General features: G+C 39.3%; 3 protein-coding genes across 3 annotated transcripts; 1 reads left to right on the top strand and 2 right to left on the bottom strand.

Moving 5' to 3' along the window:
• Positions 1-3,017: 3,017 nt before the first annotated feature.
• Positions 3,018-5,716, bottom strand: LOC115226495 (zinc finger protein 239-like). The gene is made up of 2 exons (XM_036515084.1): positions 5,678-5,716; positions 3,018-4,542 (listed from the first exon to the last, which is right to left on the bottom strand). The coding sequence occupies exon 2, from the start codon at positions 4,384-4,386 to the stop codon at positions 3,535-3,537; it is 852 nt and encodes a 283-aa protein (XP_036370977.1). The 5' UTR covers positions 4,387-4,542; positions 5,678-5,716; the 3' UTR covers positions 3,018-3,534.
• Positions 5,717-8,647: 2,931 nt separating this feature from the next.
• Positions 8,648-11,651, bottom strand: LOC115226652 (zinc finger protein 239-like). The gene is made up of 2 exons (XM_029797664.2): positions 11,397-11,651; positions 8,648-9,775 (listed from the first exon to the last, which is right to left on the bottom strand). The coding sequence occupies exon 2, from the start codon at positions 9,617-9,619 to the stop codon at positions 8,858-8,860; it is 762 nt and encodes a 253-aa protein (XP_029653524.1). The 5' UTR covers positions 9,620-9,775; positions 11,397-11,651; the 3' UTR covers positions 8,648-8,857.
• A 992-nt stretch (positions 11,652-12,643) lies between these two features.
• Positions 12,644-15,198, top strand: LOC115226494 (zinc finger protein 596-like). The gene is made up of 2 exons (XM_036515090.1): positions 12,644-14,394; positions 14,949-15,198. Exon 1 carries the CDS (start codon positions 13,583-13,585, stop codon positions 14,321-14,323), a length of 741 nt encoding a protein of 246 aa, XP_036370983.1. The 5' UTR covers positions 12,644-13,582; the 3' UTR covers positions 14,324-14,394; positions 14,949-15,198.

The following is a 15,198-nucleotide window of genomic DNA, read 5'->3' as shown; positions in this document are numbered from 1 at the left end:
CGTGCCACCGGCACGGGACCCAGGCGAGGCTGGCAAACGGCCACGGATGGATGGTGCTTTTTACGTGCCACCGGCACGGGGCCCAGGCGAGGCTGGCAAACGGCCACGGATGGATGGTGCTTTTTACGTGCCACCGGCACGGGGGCCAGGCGAGGCTGGCAACGGCCACGAACGGATATAAGTTTGAATCAGATGGAGCCGTGCATAATGTCGATAAGGAACATTCATGAAATCCACAGTCATCAACTAGCCCCACAAAGGAAGAACCATTGCTGGAGACCCTCTGACAATCCCCACAGAAATCTGTCAGACAAATTGCTCATGAGATGGGAATCCTAAAATCAAGAGCCCATCGCATTTTAAAGTTAGTTGGTTGGAAATGTTACACTCCAATATTAATCTGTGCTCTAAATAAAGATGATCCTGAACAGAGAGTTGAGTTTTGTGAGTGCTCTTGGGCAAATGAAAGGACAGTTTTAAGTTAAATGGCTCAATAAACCGTCACAATTGCAACTACTGAGCTCCAGAAAATCTGCATGTTAGTATGGAACACCATTGCGAGATAGTCGATATATAAAGGCACCTACCTTCTCTTCGCTCTGATAGAGACCCTTCAGTGGAGGTGCAATGGCCCAGTGGTTAGGGCAGCGGACTCGCAGTCATAGGATCGCGGTTTCGATTCCCAGACCTTGCGTTGCGAGTGTTTATTGAGCGAAAACACCTAAAAGCTCCACGAGGCTCCGGCAGGGGATGGTGGTGATCCCTGCTGTACTCTTTCACCACAACTTTCTCTCACTCTTACTTCCTGTTTCTGTTGTACCTGTATTTCAAGGGGCCGGCCTTGTCACTCTCTGTGTCACGCTGAATATCCCCGAGAACTACGTTAAGGGTACACGTGTCTGTGGAGTGCTCAGCCACTTACACGTTAATTTCACGAGCAGGCTGTTCCGTTGATTCGGATCAACCGGAACCCTCATTGTTGTAACCAACGGAGTGCTTCCAGTCCAGAGACCCTTCAGTGGTAACGGATCCTTCGTCACAGCCCCGACCCGAACGCTAAAGATAGCAGCTGCTTCACCCAACCTTAGCAACGTCTTCACACGTCTTAACACCTCGACGACCCTCATTGGAAAAGCTGAAAACCCCGCTCCCTGCGCACGCCTCACGGCTGCCCCTTCCGCTTGCCCCAACTTCCGGTCAACGCACCCAGCTGCTGACGTCATCCCACAGGTATCAAATGTGTTTGGAGAGTGATGGTCATCAGTTAAAATATTTATAAAAATGCATTTACCAGTTTGTGTTTAACCATTAATCATTGTCAAGAAACAATGCACTTATTGTGATTTAAAGAGTGAGAGTATCTTTTGACCATCATCATCATCATCATCGTTTAACGTCCGTTCTCCATGCTAGCATGGGTTGGACGGTTCGACCAGGGATCTGGGAAGCCAGAAGGCTGCACCAGGCTCCAGTCTTATCTGGCAATGTTTCTACAGCTGGATGCCCTTCCTAACGCCAACCACTCCGTGAGTGTAGTGGGTGCTTTTTACGTGCCACCTGCACAGGTGCCAGGCGAGGCTGGCAATGGTCACGGTCGGATTGGTGTATTTTATGTGCCACCGGCACAGAAGCCAGTCGAGGCGGCGCTGGCATCGGCCACGAGTCGGATAGTGCTTTTTACGTACCACCAGACCAGGGATCCTGGCTGGTTCAATTCGATTTCGCTTGCCCCAACATGTCTTCGCGTAAATTCGAATCATTTGAATTGTCATGTAAAGTGTGAATACAGTTCCTTGGGCCACACTGTACATAGTGACACACATCACATATATCTACAAAATCGACGTTGATACTTAGAAAACAAATTGTGATGCATATCAGTATGTATGTGTACAAGTCCACCATATTTTTATAAGAAAAAACAGAAAAGTACTGAGGTCAATTCATTTGACTAAAAATTTTTCAAGGCAGTGCCCTAGCATGGCCACAGTCAGAAGATTGAAAGACAAGAAAAAGATAGATTAAATGATATAAATGCCAACTTTTATACCATGACAAGATACAGTACACATTGAACATGAACATAAGATTTTAATACAAGTTACATAAATAGTGCTGTACAATAAAAATTATGTTTTGTCTTGTCTTTGGTGAGTAAGTGTTATCTCATATTTGCTTCTATGTACGAAATACGAAGAAATCCCTACTGTCCCCTTCGTACTTTTTGTGACCTGGACATCAGTTGTTCGAAGCTGACTTATTTTCCATTACAAATATTCTGCTCAATACTCTTTTACTCGTTTCAGTCACTTGACTGTGGCCATGCTGGAGCACCACCTTCAGTCGAGCAAGTCGACCCCGGGACTTATTCTTTGTAAGCCCAGTACTTATTCTATCGGGCTCTTTTGCCGAACCGCTAAGTTACGGGGACGTAAACACACCAGCATCGGTTGTCAAGCGATTTTGGGGGGACAAACACAGACACAGACACACACATACATATATACATATATAGGACGAGCTTCTTTCAGTTTCCGTCTACCAAATCCACTCACAAGGCTTTGGTCGGCCCGAGGCTATAGTAGAAGACACTTGCCCAAAGTGCCACGCAGTGGGAATGAACCCGGAACCATGTGGTTCGTAAGCAAGCTACTTACCACAGCCACTCCTATGCCATACAATAAATTTAGTTGTCAATTGCCTGACCATAACCACCTGAGAATGTCTCTTGGTGGCCGATATCATGTACATCTCTGATGATGAACAGGAGCAGTGGAGGAGCATCATAGCCATGATTCTTTGAGAGGGATTCTCTGGGGATTGAATAAATATTATAACAAAAGCAAAGTTTGAAGGAAATGTTAGCCATTTTTCATACTTTCTAGGGGTAAGCAAATAGGAAATAACTGTTACTACCCACCAACACAAAATCGCGTTACATGGTGTAATTGGGACTGTGTTGGTGAATATTGATTAGAGAAACAATCTTACTGTTAACAATCAGAACAGACGACATCTTGAAATTATATTAGAGTTTCTGTCATTTTCAAACTTTGAAACAATTTTATTTATCGTATTTTAATTACAAGGAAACAAATGAATCAGAAAATGCAAGAGAAAGAATGTGGCGCGGTTTCGAACACTAGATGGAAAGGGAGGAGCAATAGTCACACACACCACAGAAAAAAACCTTTCCATGTGGTCACAACCAAGACAGAGTTGCCATAGAAAAGGCTCAGCAAGGACTGGACTTCAAAGGGCTCCCTTTTCAGATGGTCTGCTGTTATTTCAATTTTGCAGAGGAAAACAGTAGTGCAGTGTCTGAGAACATGTCTGAGATACATTTCATAAACTGTCACTCTATGAGAAAAGAAAATAGGAATTTTCGCTTCTTCATTCCACACCCACCATATTTGATGTCACTATGACTAGTTTATTACAGACATTAAAGTGAGAGGGTTTCTCTCATGTATGAGCACGTTTATGAAGACAATTTTCAGAGAAAGATTTACCACAGATATCACACAAATATCGTTAGTCCCCTGTGTGAATATGTCTATGTTTAGTTAAGCTACGTAATTCAGAGAAGGATTTGTCACAGGTATCACAGTGATATGGTTTCTCTCCTGTATGAACACGTTTATGCTGAGTTAAGGGACTACTTTCAGAGAATGATTTACCACAGATATCACACTGATATGGTTTTTCTCCCGTATGAATACGTCTGTGGACAGTCAAGTGTGCACTTTGCGAGAATGATTTACTACAGATATCACATTGATATGGTTTATCCCCTGTATGAAAGCGCTTATGTTGAGTTAAGTCACTACTGCCAGAGAATGATTTCCCACAGAGATCGCAGTGGAATGGTTTCTCTCCTGTATGAATACGTTTGTGTTTAGTCAAGATGCTTCCTACGGAGAAAGATTTGCCACAGACATCACAGTGATACGGTTTCTCTCCAGTATGAATACGTTTGTGAATAATTAAATTACAATTAAGAGAAAATGATTTACCACAGATATCGCACTGATGTGGTCTCCATCCGGGATGAAAACATTTGTGTTTATTGAAGCGCCGTTCCGCAGAGAATGATTCATCACAGATATCACAATGATACGGTTTCTCTCCAGTATGAACGCGAATGTGAATAATTAAATTACGCCTTTTAGAAAACGATTTACCACAGATATCGCAACGATGTGGTCTCTCTCCTGTATGAATAAGTTTGTGTTTATTGAGGTGGCATTTCACAGAGAATGATTTATCACATCTATCACAATGATAACGTGCTTTTTCTTCCTTTTTCTTTAAACCATCTGGATAATCAATGGCTGTAGATTTTGCTTTAAATCCATCTTTCTTCTCACACAATTTAATTTCCATAATTTTTCTCCTCTCATTAAAATAAATTATCCACAAATTTATGTAAACGATTATATAACTTCCGTAAAACAATTTCTTTTTGTCTTGAAATGATGATAAATTATGAAGATGTAACCACTGTAAAGAATTCTTTAATCCTAAGTATTATATGTTAATCTGAAATAAGATGAAAAAATATAGTGTGAGATATACTGTATAAGATATAGAAAATATTTAACATAGCATTTAAAGAGGTGCAAATATTTTCAACTTGTTTATATTCAAACCAGCCAGATCCAGCCTCTCACACCTACCCTACAATGTTATCCAAAAAAATAAACAATCACATCATCAAAACATTCTAGCTATGAGATAATTCATGATTAATTCAAAACTACAATGAATAAATAAGATTTAAATTTGATAAAATGAAAAAGAAAGCCAATTTTTCCGCAAAGTTATGAGGGAAAAAATCGGATTTTGTGAATTTTCCGAATTCCTCTTCCCACCCCCTCGGAAAAGAAGTTCCCCCATAAATTTCTTTATAATCGTAATCTATACCATGTGTAAAGTATTTATATAAAATTTCATTTTAAAACATTCATTTTCCTGAAAGTTATGAATGAATACATCGGATCTCGTCAATTCTCCAAAGACATCCCATCGTTACTTTCCGGGCATTTTTCCCTTGATGTTCGTTTCCTACACCTTTTTTTCACACACGTTCCACTATATATATATATTTTTTCGATTTTGTCACCTGGTGATGTCAGCATTAACCAAAAGGCCGATTTTTACTCCCCTGTGTACTTGTAAACATTAACCAAATTAATTTGGTTTTAAGTATTAATTACTATTATAAGTATTGACACTGGTGGAATTAAGAAGTTAGGCACTGTCATGCTTTTAGTTGTCAGAAGTGAAAGTAGTCAACTTCGTGTATTTACGTCAGGTTTATACCTTCGTTAATTTACGCTGTTTATAAATAAATATATTCTTGCATTATTCATTATTGTTTTTAAAAAAGAAATCACACCAAATCTGCACAAATGACCACCGCGATCACATACACCAATCATACACACACGTATGTGTGTGTGTGTGTATATGTGGCTATATGTTTGACTAATGTGTGTGTGTCTGCATTTATTGTATGTGTGTATAAGTAGGTGGAGCAGAATTAATATCGATCTCTGACGAGCACCATTCAATTGCGTTTTTTCAAAGTGGGGGGCATGTTAGGGAGTACAGTCAGTGCTGAAGAAAACATACAATATTAACAGATATAATAGTTTCATTATCGAATACTTACGGAAATGCTTTGTAAAGGATAAATAGTGATACGACTGCAATGAGAGAAAACATGAGATATAAAAAAAAAACCCTGTTGCGAAACAGAAGCAGAAATTCTTCACTGACGACGCATGCGTAGAGGTGATATCTGTTTCGTATTTATAAAGGAGCAGTATCTATCTATCCTATTTCTTTATTACCCACAAGGGGCTAAACACAGAGGGGACAAACAAGGACAGACATAGGTATTAAGTCGATTACGTCGACCCCAGTGCGTAACTGGTATTTAATTTATTGACCCTAAAAGGATGAAAGGCAAAGTCGACCTCGGCGGAATTTGAACTCAGAACGTAGCAGCAGACGAAATACCTATTTCTTTACTGCCCACAAGGGGCTAAACATAGAGGGGACAAACAAGGACAGACGTAGGTATTAAGTCGATTACATCGACTCCAGTGCGTAACTGGTATTTATTTAATCGACCTCGAAAGGATGAAAGGCAAAGTCGACCTCGGCGGAATTTGAACTCAGAACGTAAAGAGTTGCTCGATTAAAGGCGGTGCTCCAGCATGGCCGCAGTCAAATGACTGAAACGAGTAAAAGAGTAAAGATCTGACATAAAGGGAGGGGGGGGGAGAGCCAAAGCAGGCCTTTTGTAGTTATTTTACTGAAATAAAAAAACAAAAATAATCTTTCAGGCATTGAAATGATAGCAATTGCAAGATAGGATGTGGAGCAGGGGAGAGAATTCATATGCGTTCTTCTTTAAGCACGCCTGGTGAAAGCGGAACAGGGCGACACAGCGAAGTATCGAACCCAGATGGGTTTCTTTTGTAACAAAGTAACTATTTTAGCTCAGTTTGCAGTGATTTGGATGACTTTTCAATGTGGCTATGAATACATTTGGTTATTAAATTGATTTTTTAAAAATCAACGGACAGGCAGTGCATGATTAGCACGCCACTGATATATATATCTTTATTTCACGTTGCTCCAGTTCACTCAGCTGTAGAAATGAGTTGCGACGTCACTGGTGCCAAGCTGTATCGACCTTTGTCTTTCCCTTGGAATTACACTGGTGGCGTGGAGAGGGGAGGCTGGTATGCATGGGCGACTGCTGGTCTTCCATAAACAACCTCGCCCGGACTTGTGTCTAGGAGGGTAACTTTCTAGGTGCAATCCCATGGTCAGTGTCGTGACCGAAGGGGGTCTCCGAATATATATATATATATTTTTAACGGGAGAAATTGATTTGTAAACAATATAATGAAATGTCAGAGTCAGCAGTTGTAATGATAAAAATTTGTTGTTATAATTGCATACTGTAGGATGTGAATGAACAATGCATGAAGTTTTAAGGAAATATTTATTTACCATTGTTACAATACCTTGCCTCGATGGGCAGGTTATGTTAAATCCAAAAGCATGCGAAGTAAAGTTTGTGTTTGTGTCCTCTTCAGTGTTTAGTAGTAAATACCGAGAGAGATAGAATGATATTGTAAGAGAACAGAATTAGAGATAGTGAGAGTTGTAATGTGTGGGATGTTGTCTCACAGTTGCTGACAGTAAACTCCATTTCTCCCAATGTTCTAGCTGGTTAGCCAGACTTCGTTGAGTTGTCGCCGACTGTGACTAACTGATTTTTGCTTGGGGTGTGCTTGCTTTTATAATCATCCAGAAGGATAGATATATCATTGAGAACAATAGATTTAGTTGGTGGTCTTGTTATCTCTATTCTAGCTTTTGGTGGAGTAGAAGAGATTAGAATGGGTCAAGTGGTGAAAACATTATTTCGGCCTAGCTAAAAGCATCTGGAAAATGTAAAACTGCTGTCAGAGAAAAACCATTGTTCCACCGGGGTTGCAGTGTTAATTTAAATTTAGCTGTGGTGGATCGAATCCACTTCATGTTTGCAAGATCCACTACACACACACACACACACACATATATGTATGTATATTCATACACGCACAGAGGCAGACCTACATAAGTCTGCTCCCCACTGCTAATCGACTTTGTAGTCTCACAACTCTCAGAAAATGGATATAATGGATAAAAAGTCTACCATATTTTTGTAAGAAAAAACAGAAAAGTAATGGGGTCAATTTATTTGACTAAAAATTTTTCAGAGATAAATGATTCAAAGACAAGAGAAGATTAAATGATATAAATGCCGACTTTTATACAATGACAATTAAGATACAGTACACATTGAATATGAACATAAGATTTTAATACAAGTTACATAAATAGTGCTGTACAATAAAAATTATGTTTTGTCTTGTCTTTGGTGAGTAAGTGTTATCTCATATTTGCTTCTATGTACGAAATACGAAGAAATCCCTACTGTCCCCTTCGTACTTTTTGTGACCTGGACATCAGTTGTTCGAAGCTGACTTATTTTCCATTACAAATATTCTGCTCAATACAATAAATTTAGTTGTCAATTGCCTGACCATAACCACCTGAGAATGTCTCTTGGTGGCCGATATCATGTACATCTCTGATGATGAACAGGAGCAGTGGAGGAGCATCATAGCCATGATTCTTTGAGGGATTCTCTGGGGATTGAATAAATATTATAACAAAAGCAAAGTGTGAAGGAAATGTTAGCCATTTTTCATACTTTCTAGGGGTAAGCAAATAAGAAATAACTGTTACTACCCACCTACACAAAATCGTTACATGGTGTAATTGGGACTGTGTTGGTGAATATTGATTAGAGAAATAATCCTCCTACTCTTTTACTTGTTTCAGTCATTTGACTGCGGCCATGCTGGAGCACTGCCTTTACTCTTGGTTATATTTTATTATTTATTTGTTCCGTCTCGAGCCATTCCTGGCTCATAAGGGCCGGTTTCCTGGTTTCTTGGCGTATAGGTTACCCACCTGGACGGGACGCCGGTCCGTCGCAGGTGAGCTGCAAGATGCAGGAGGAAAGAGTGAGAGAAAGTTGCGGCGAAAGAGTCAGCAGAAGTTTCGCCATTACCTTCTGCCAGAGCCGTGTGGAGCTTAGATGTTTCGCTCATAAACACACACATCGCCCGGTCTGAGATTCGAACCCGCAATCCCTCGACCGCGAGTCCGCTGCTCTAACCACTAGGCCATGTACCTCAACTTTACTCTTGATAATCACAAGAGACTACATCTTGAAATTTCATTACAGTTTCTGTCATGCTCACACTTGAAACAATTTTGTTTAATTACAATCTAATTTATGAAGAGCCAATAGACCAGTTCGAGAGAATGATTTACCACAGATATCACAAGGATAGAGTTTTTTGCCTGCGTGCTTACGTCTATGTATAGTTAGGTGGGTACTTTGTGTGAATGATCTACCACAGATATCACAGTGATATGGTTTCTCTCCCGTATGAATACGCGTATGTTGAATTAAGGGACTGCTTTCAGAGAAGGTCTTACTACAGATATCACACTGATATGGTTTTTCTCCCGTATGAATACGTCTGTGTACAGTTAAGTGTCCACTCTGCGAGAATGATTTATTACAGATATCACACTGATATGGCTTTTCACCTGTATGAAAGCGCTTATGTTGAGTCAAGTCACTACTGCCAGAGAACGATTTCCCGCAGAGATCGCAGTGGAATGGTTTCTCTCCTGTATGAATGCGTGTGTGTTTAGTCAAGCTGCTTCCTGTGGAGAAAGATCTGTCACAGATATCACAATGATACGGTCTCTCTCCAGTATGAATACGTATGTGAACAATTAAATTACGGTTATGCGAAAATGATTTACCACAATTATTACACTGATATGGTCGCTCCCTCGTTTGAATACATTTGTGTTTATTGAGGTGACATCTCTCAGAGAATGATCTATCACATGTATCACAGTGATAAGGTGTTTCTTTTTCCTCTTTCTTTATATCTTCAGGAAAATCAGAAGTTTTACATTGTGATTTAAATTCTTCATTCTTCTCACATAATTCAACTTCCATAATTTTTCTCACCTCATGAAAATAAATTATCCACAAGTTTATGTAAACAATTATAGAAGTTCAGTAAAACATTTTCTTTTTGCCTTCAAAAGATGATAAATAATGAAGATGTATCCACTGTAAAGAATTCTTTAATCGTAAATATTATCTGATAATCTGAAATAAGATAAAAAAAAGACCGTGTGAAAAATACTGTTTAAGGTACAGAAAATACTGAATCTTTTAGAATTTAAACTGGCCGAAATATCTTGTCTTCATCTCATATTTGTTCTATATATTGTCCCCTCTGAGGTGTCCTGTCTGCCCTTGTTTGTCCCCTCTATTTTGGGCCCCTTGTGGCTAATAAAGAAATCAATTGTCAGTTGGGAAGAGAAATGGGTTGTGTGTGTGTGTGTGCTTGTTCTGTTTTGGTACAACTAGCGAACAGTGGTCCCGGTGCGCGCGCACGCCAAGTCGCGCATCCGCGCTAGCTAGTCGTAAGTAGTCGATCCTACAACGACGACCTAGCAGAGTAAATAAAACACAAAATAAATAATTTTTTTTACACAAAGTAAATAATTTTTTGGCAATCTTTCGTCTCTAGTAGACCTTTCCGTCGATACTAAGAGAAAGCGATTGTATGACGAGGGAAGTTCTTTTGAAGTTACCGTCCAGGGGAAGCATTGATGGACATGTGTGTGTGTGTGTGTGTTTGATGGGGTGTGGGAGACAGACAGTATGTTGTGTAAGTGAAGTGCTTCTGTTAGTGTGTGTGAAGAGACAGAGAGAGTAATGTGTGAAAGAAAGAGATAACTGAAATTTTTTACTCGGTGTATGTGTATATGTATGTATATTACTTCTTTTTTACACAAAGTAAATATTTTTTGTTAAACAAAGTAAATAACACACAAAGACACAAAGCAAGGATCGACTAGTCATGACGAGCTGGCGCGCGTGCGCACCGGGACCACTGTTCGCTAGTAGTACCTAAATGTACTACAAGCGAACAGTGGTCCCGGTGAGCGCACACGCGCAGTCGCAAGTAGTCGATCCTACAACGACGACCTAGCAAAGTCTAAAATTAAGAAATTGGTGGTGGTGGGGTGGGGGATAAAATTTTGAAAAACGTTATATTTGGGATAAAAATCGTATTCCCGTATAAAGAAATCCGGGCAATCTTTCGTCTCTAGTAGACCTTTCCGTCGATTTCCGTAAAAAAATTTTTTTTTTTTTTTTACATATGGGCTTGCGGGAACTTTTGAAGTAATGAGAGCGAAAGAGGCTAAGAGAAAGCGATTTGTATGACGAAGGAAGTTCTTTTGAAGTTACCGTGCATGTGAAGCATTGATGTACATGTGTGTGTGTGTGTGTTTGATGGGGTGTGGGAGACGGACAGTATGTTGTGTAAGTGAAGTGCTTCTGTTAGTGTGTGTGAAGAGACAGAGAGAGTAATGTGTGAAAGAAAGAGATAACTGAAATTTTTTACTCGGTGTATGTGTATATGTATGTATATTACTTCAAAAGTTCCCGCAAGCCCATATGTAAAAAAAAAAAAATTTTTACGGAAATCGACGGAAAGGTCTATTAGAGACGAAAGATCGCCAAATCGTATTCCCGTATAAAGAAATCCGAAGAAAATATTGAAAAAAAGGAAAAAAAAACGAAAGCGGTAGAAGGGTGGCGATCTCCACTCGTTTTACCTTCGCCGAGGGTACAATGTCGATATCAGGGAATCATTTAATGCCGACGAAAACACCCAGTATTAACAGATATAATAGTTTCGTTATAGAATACTTACGGAAATGTTTTATGAAGTACAAGAGTGTCGGACTGTGACAGGGAGATGAGAAATATCGAAGAAAAGACAACGAATTAAGCAAAGGTGGATATGAAAGCGGACGTGAAAATCTTTCTCTAACTACGCATGCGTACTGACGTCAGTTTCATTTTTGGATGTGCATATATCTATATTTCTATATTTGGACGTGCCGTTACCTTTCCGAGTTCAAATTCCGCCGAGGTCGACCATGCCTTTCATCCTTTCGGGGGTCGATTAAATAAAGTACCAGTTTCGCACTGGGGTCGATGTAATCGACTTAATACCTACGTCTGTCCTTGTTTGTCCCCTTTGTGTTTAGCCCCTTGTGGGTAGTAAAGAAATAGGTATTTCGTCTGCCGATACCTTTCCGAGTTCAAATTCCGCCGAGGTCGACCATGCCTTTCATCCTTTCGGGGGTCGATTAAATAAAGTACCAGTTTCGCACTGGGGTCGATGTAATCGACTTAATACCTACGTCTGTCCTTGTTTGTCCCCTTTGTGTTTAGCCCCTTGTGGGTAGTAAAGAAATAGGTATTTCGTCTGCCGTTACGTTCCGAGTTCAAATTCCGCTGAGGTCGACTTTGCCTTTCATCCTTTCGGGGGTCGATTAAATAAAGTACCAGTTTCGCACTGGGGTCGATGTAATCGACTTAATACCTACGTCTGTCCTTGTTTGCCCCCCTCTGTGTTTAGCCCCTTGTGGGTAGTAAAGAAATAGGCATTTCGTCTGCCGTTACTTTCTGAGTTCAAATTCCGCCGAGGTCGACTTTGCCTTTCATCTTTTCGGGGTCGATAAATATGCTTTGAATTTATTTTTTGCAAGAAATTGTGTGTGTGTGTGATCCATAAGGTAGAAAAAATATGCACTAGCATATATTTATCAACAGCGTGGGTATATTAATCGAAGTATAAAGTATTATATATTCATTACGGATGAGCTTATCAATGGGTTTGCTTTTAACTGGAAATAAGTGAGAATCGTCAAAAGCCGTATTTCGCCTGCCGTTACGTTCTGAGTTCAAATTCCGCCGCGGTCGACTTTACCTTTCATCCTTTCGGGGGTCGATTAAATAAGTACCAGTCACGCTCTGAGGTCGATATAATCGGTTTAATCCGTTTGTCTGTCCTTGTTTGTCCCCTCTATGTTTAGCCCACTGAGGGCAATAAAGAAATAGGTATTACATCGTATTCCTGGAAGCCGGATTAAGAAGTCTGGTGTTGTATTTATCAAGGGTCGGGTACAATTGAAGATGTTTCTGACTGTATTAAATTTTTATGGACACTTTTAACTTATGACACCGATGTCATTGAAGGTGGGAAAAAATTGTGAATGACACCGTCTACTTGGTGCGAGAAAATTAGTTCACACAAGTTAATTAAGGAATATTTAGTAATCATCTCTTGTCAAGGTGAACGTTGGTGCTTGTGGATAACATACGGTTACATACATGTTTCAGGGTTGGTTTTCCATTACCTTCATGATTAAATACTTTACTTCATCACAAACTTTGTTATATCACGCACTGCCTTCACCTTATGTGGATTGCAATTAACAGAATTCATTCTGAACTTTTCTCCATCCGTGGTAAACAATTGCGAACTATTCAAGCCACATTACCCACACACAGACATATCGATATTTATATCCTACGCATTCACCCCCTAACATCCGTCCTGTACCTCTGTGTCTTTCATTTGCCTTACTCCTGCGCTATCGTCCCGTTACAGAAATTCCTGTTTTCTCAGGACTTCTGCTACCTATTATTTATGGCCCTCTCTCTCTCTGCTTTGTTTTTGTAAACATTTAATGCAGTCAGAGACATCTTCAATTGTACCCGACCCCTGATAAATACAACATCAGACTTCTTAATCCGGCTTCCAGGAATACGATGTAATACCTATTTCTTTACTACTCACAAGGGGCTAAAAAAACAAACTCAGTTGTGTTAGAAGTGTCCAAGTGATTAATGTATTTTATATTAATTATCGAGGAGCTGTTTAAAAGTTGAGAAATGTCTGTTATAAATAGATGAAGGCTTTCACCACCGATTGTCCCTATAACTGTATCTACATGGTTAAAAAAAAAAAACTCAGTTGTGTTAGAAGTGTCCAAGTGATTAATGTATTTTATATTAATTATCGAGGAGCTGATTAAAAGTTGAGAAATGTCTGTTATAAATAGTAATCTGAACAGGCCCAAAAAAGTACAGACTAGAGAAAAAGTGCTCCAGTGTCAAATCTGTGGGAAGTTTTTTACTCACAAATCAAATCTTGTTATTCACAGACGTACTCACACCGGAGAAAAACCGTTTCACTGTGAAATATGTTTGAAGTTTTTTGTTTCTAACAGTAATTTAACAAAACACAAACGGATACATAGCGGGGATAAACCTCATCGTTGTGAAATATGCGGGAAATCTTTTATCACCAACGATCACTTAAAACGACATCAACGAATCCACACGGGCGAAAAGCCATATCACTGTGAAATTTGCGGTAAATCATTTTCTAGTAATTCTAACGTTGTGGTTCACAAGCGAATGCATACGGGAGAACGGCCCAATTTTTGTCAAATTTGCGGTAAATCGTTTGTAAATAACAGTGACTTAACGAGGCATAAACGGATTCACACGGGGGAAAAACCATATCGTTGTGAAATATGCGGAAAATCTTTTAGTAGTAATGGTGAATTGAAAAAACATGGAAGACTTCACACTGGCGAAAAACCTTATCGTTGTGAAATATGTGGTAAATCTTTTACACGGAATTCTGGTCTTGTTATCCACAATCGTACTCACACGGGTGAAAGACCCTTTCATTGTGATATTTGCGGCAAGTCTTTCACTCAGAATCCAAATCTTGTGATGCACAAAAAGATACATTTTGGAGAGAAACCGTTTGACTGAGTATTAATGTGGAGGGAAAACGTTTTCTGACACTTCAATTCTTGCAGTTCACAAATATAGCCCACGCTGGAGAGAAACTGGATCTTTTCCTTTTGAACGGCATTTTGTAACATAATTTCTAGGTAACTAAAAAGTTTTGAACTTCGTATACTGGTTGAATGTGTTTAATACAGTCAGAAACATCTTCAATTGTACCCGACCCCTGATAAATACAACATCAGACTTCTTAATCCGGCTTCCAGGAATACGATGTAATACCTATTTCATCGTATACGATGTAATACCTAAAACATCTTTTTCTCTTGGTTTTATTGAGAAAATTCTATAGTTTGTAAGATATTTCGTCTGAAAATCCGAGCATTTCGGCATTAACAATTAAAAAAAAATTTAGGGTTAGTTACAGGATGTTGTCTCAGTTTTAGACGCAGCAAATGATTTTAGCTCAAAAGAGAGCATAGGATTGGTTAAAATTCGAAAAATTAAACTACTATAAACAAACAAATTACAATTTTCTCAAGAAAGCCAAGAGAAAAAAATGCTTTCTTTTGACACATTCTACCAGTATACAAAGTTTTAAAGTGTTTAGTTAACTAGAAATTGTCTGCCGTTCAAAAGGAAAAGATCCGAAAAACCTTATCAGGAAATCATTCACTGATGTCTCGTTTTGTAATTCATAATAAAAAACACACTGGATAAAGAAGTTTCACTGTGAAATTGTTGGAAATGTATGTGGAATTCTCTTTTTATCTACAATCAGGTGAAAATCTTTTTGTTGTAAAATATTGTCTCAGAACCCAAAAGAAATCTGTGAGGTATACTAGCCATCTCAATATGGCTAACCACTAAGGGTGGGTGTTACTGTAGCTTGTAGCCAG

This window comes from Octopus sinensis, linkage group LG30 (assembly GCF_006345805.1).
Source record: "Octopus sinensis linkage group LG30, ASM634580v1, whole genome shotgun sequence".
Classification (NCBI taxonomy): Eukaryota; Metazoa; Mollusca; class Cephalopoda; order Octopoda; family Octopodidae; genus Octopus; species Octopus sinensis.
This window is presented reverse-complemented; position numbering and strand designations above follow the sequence as displayed.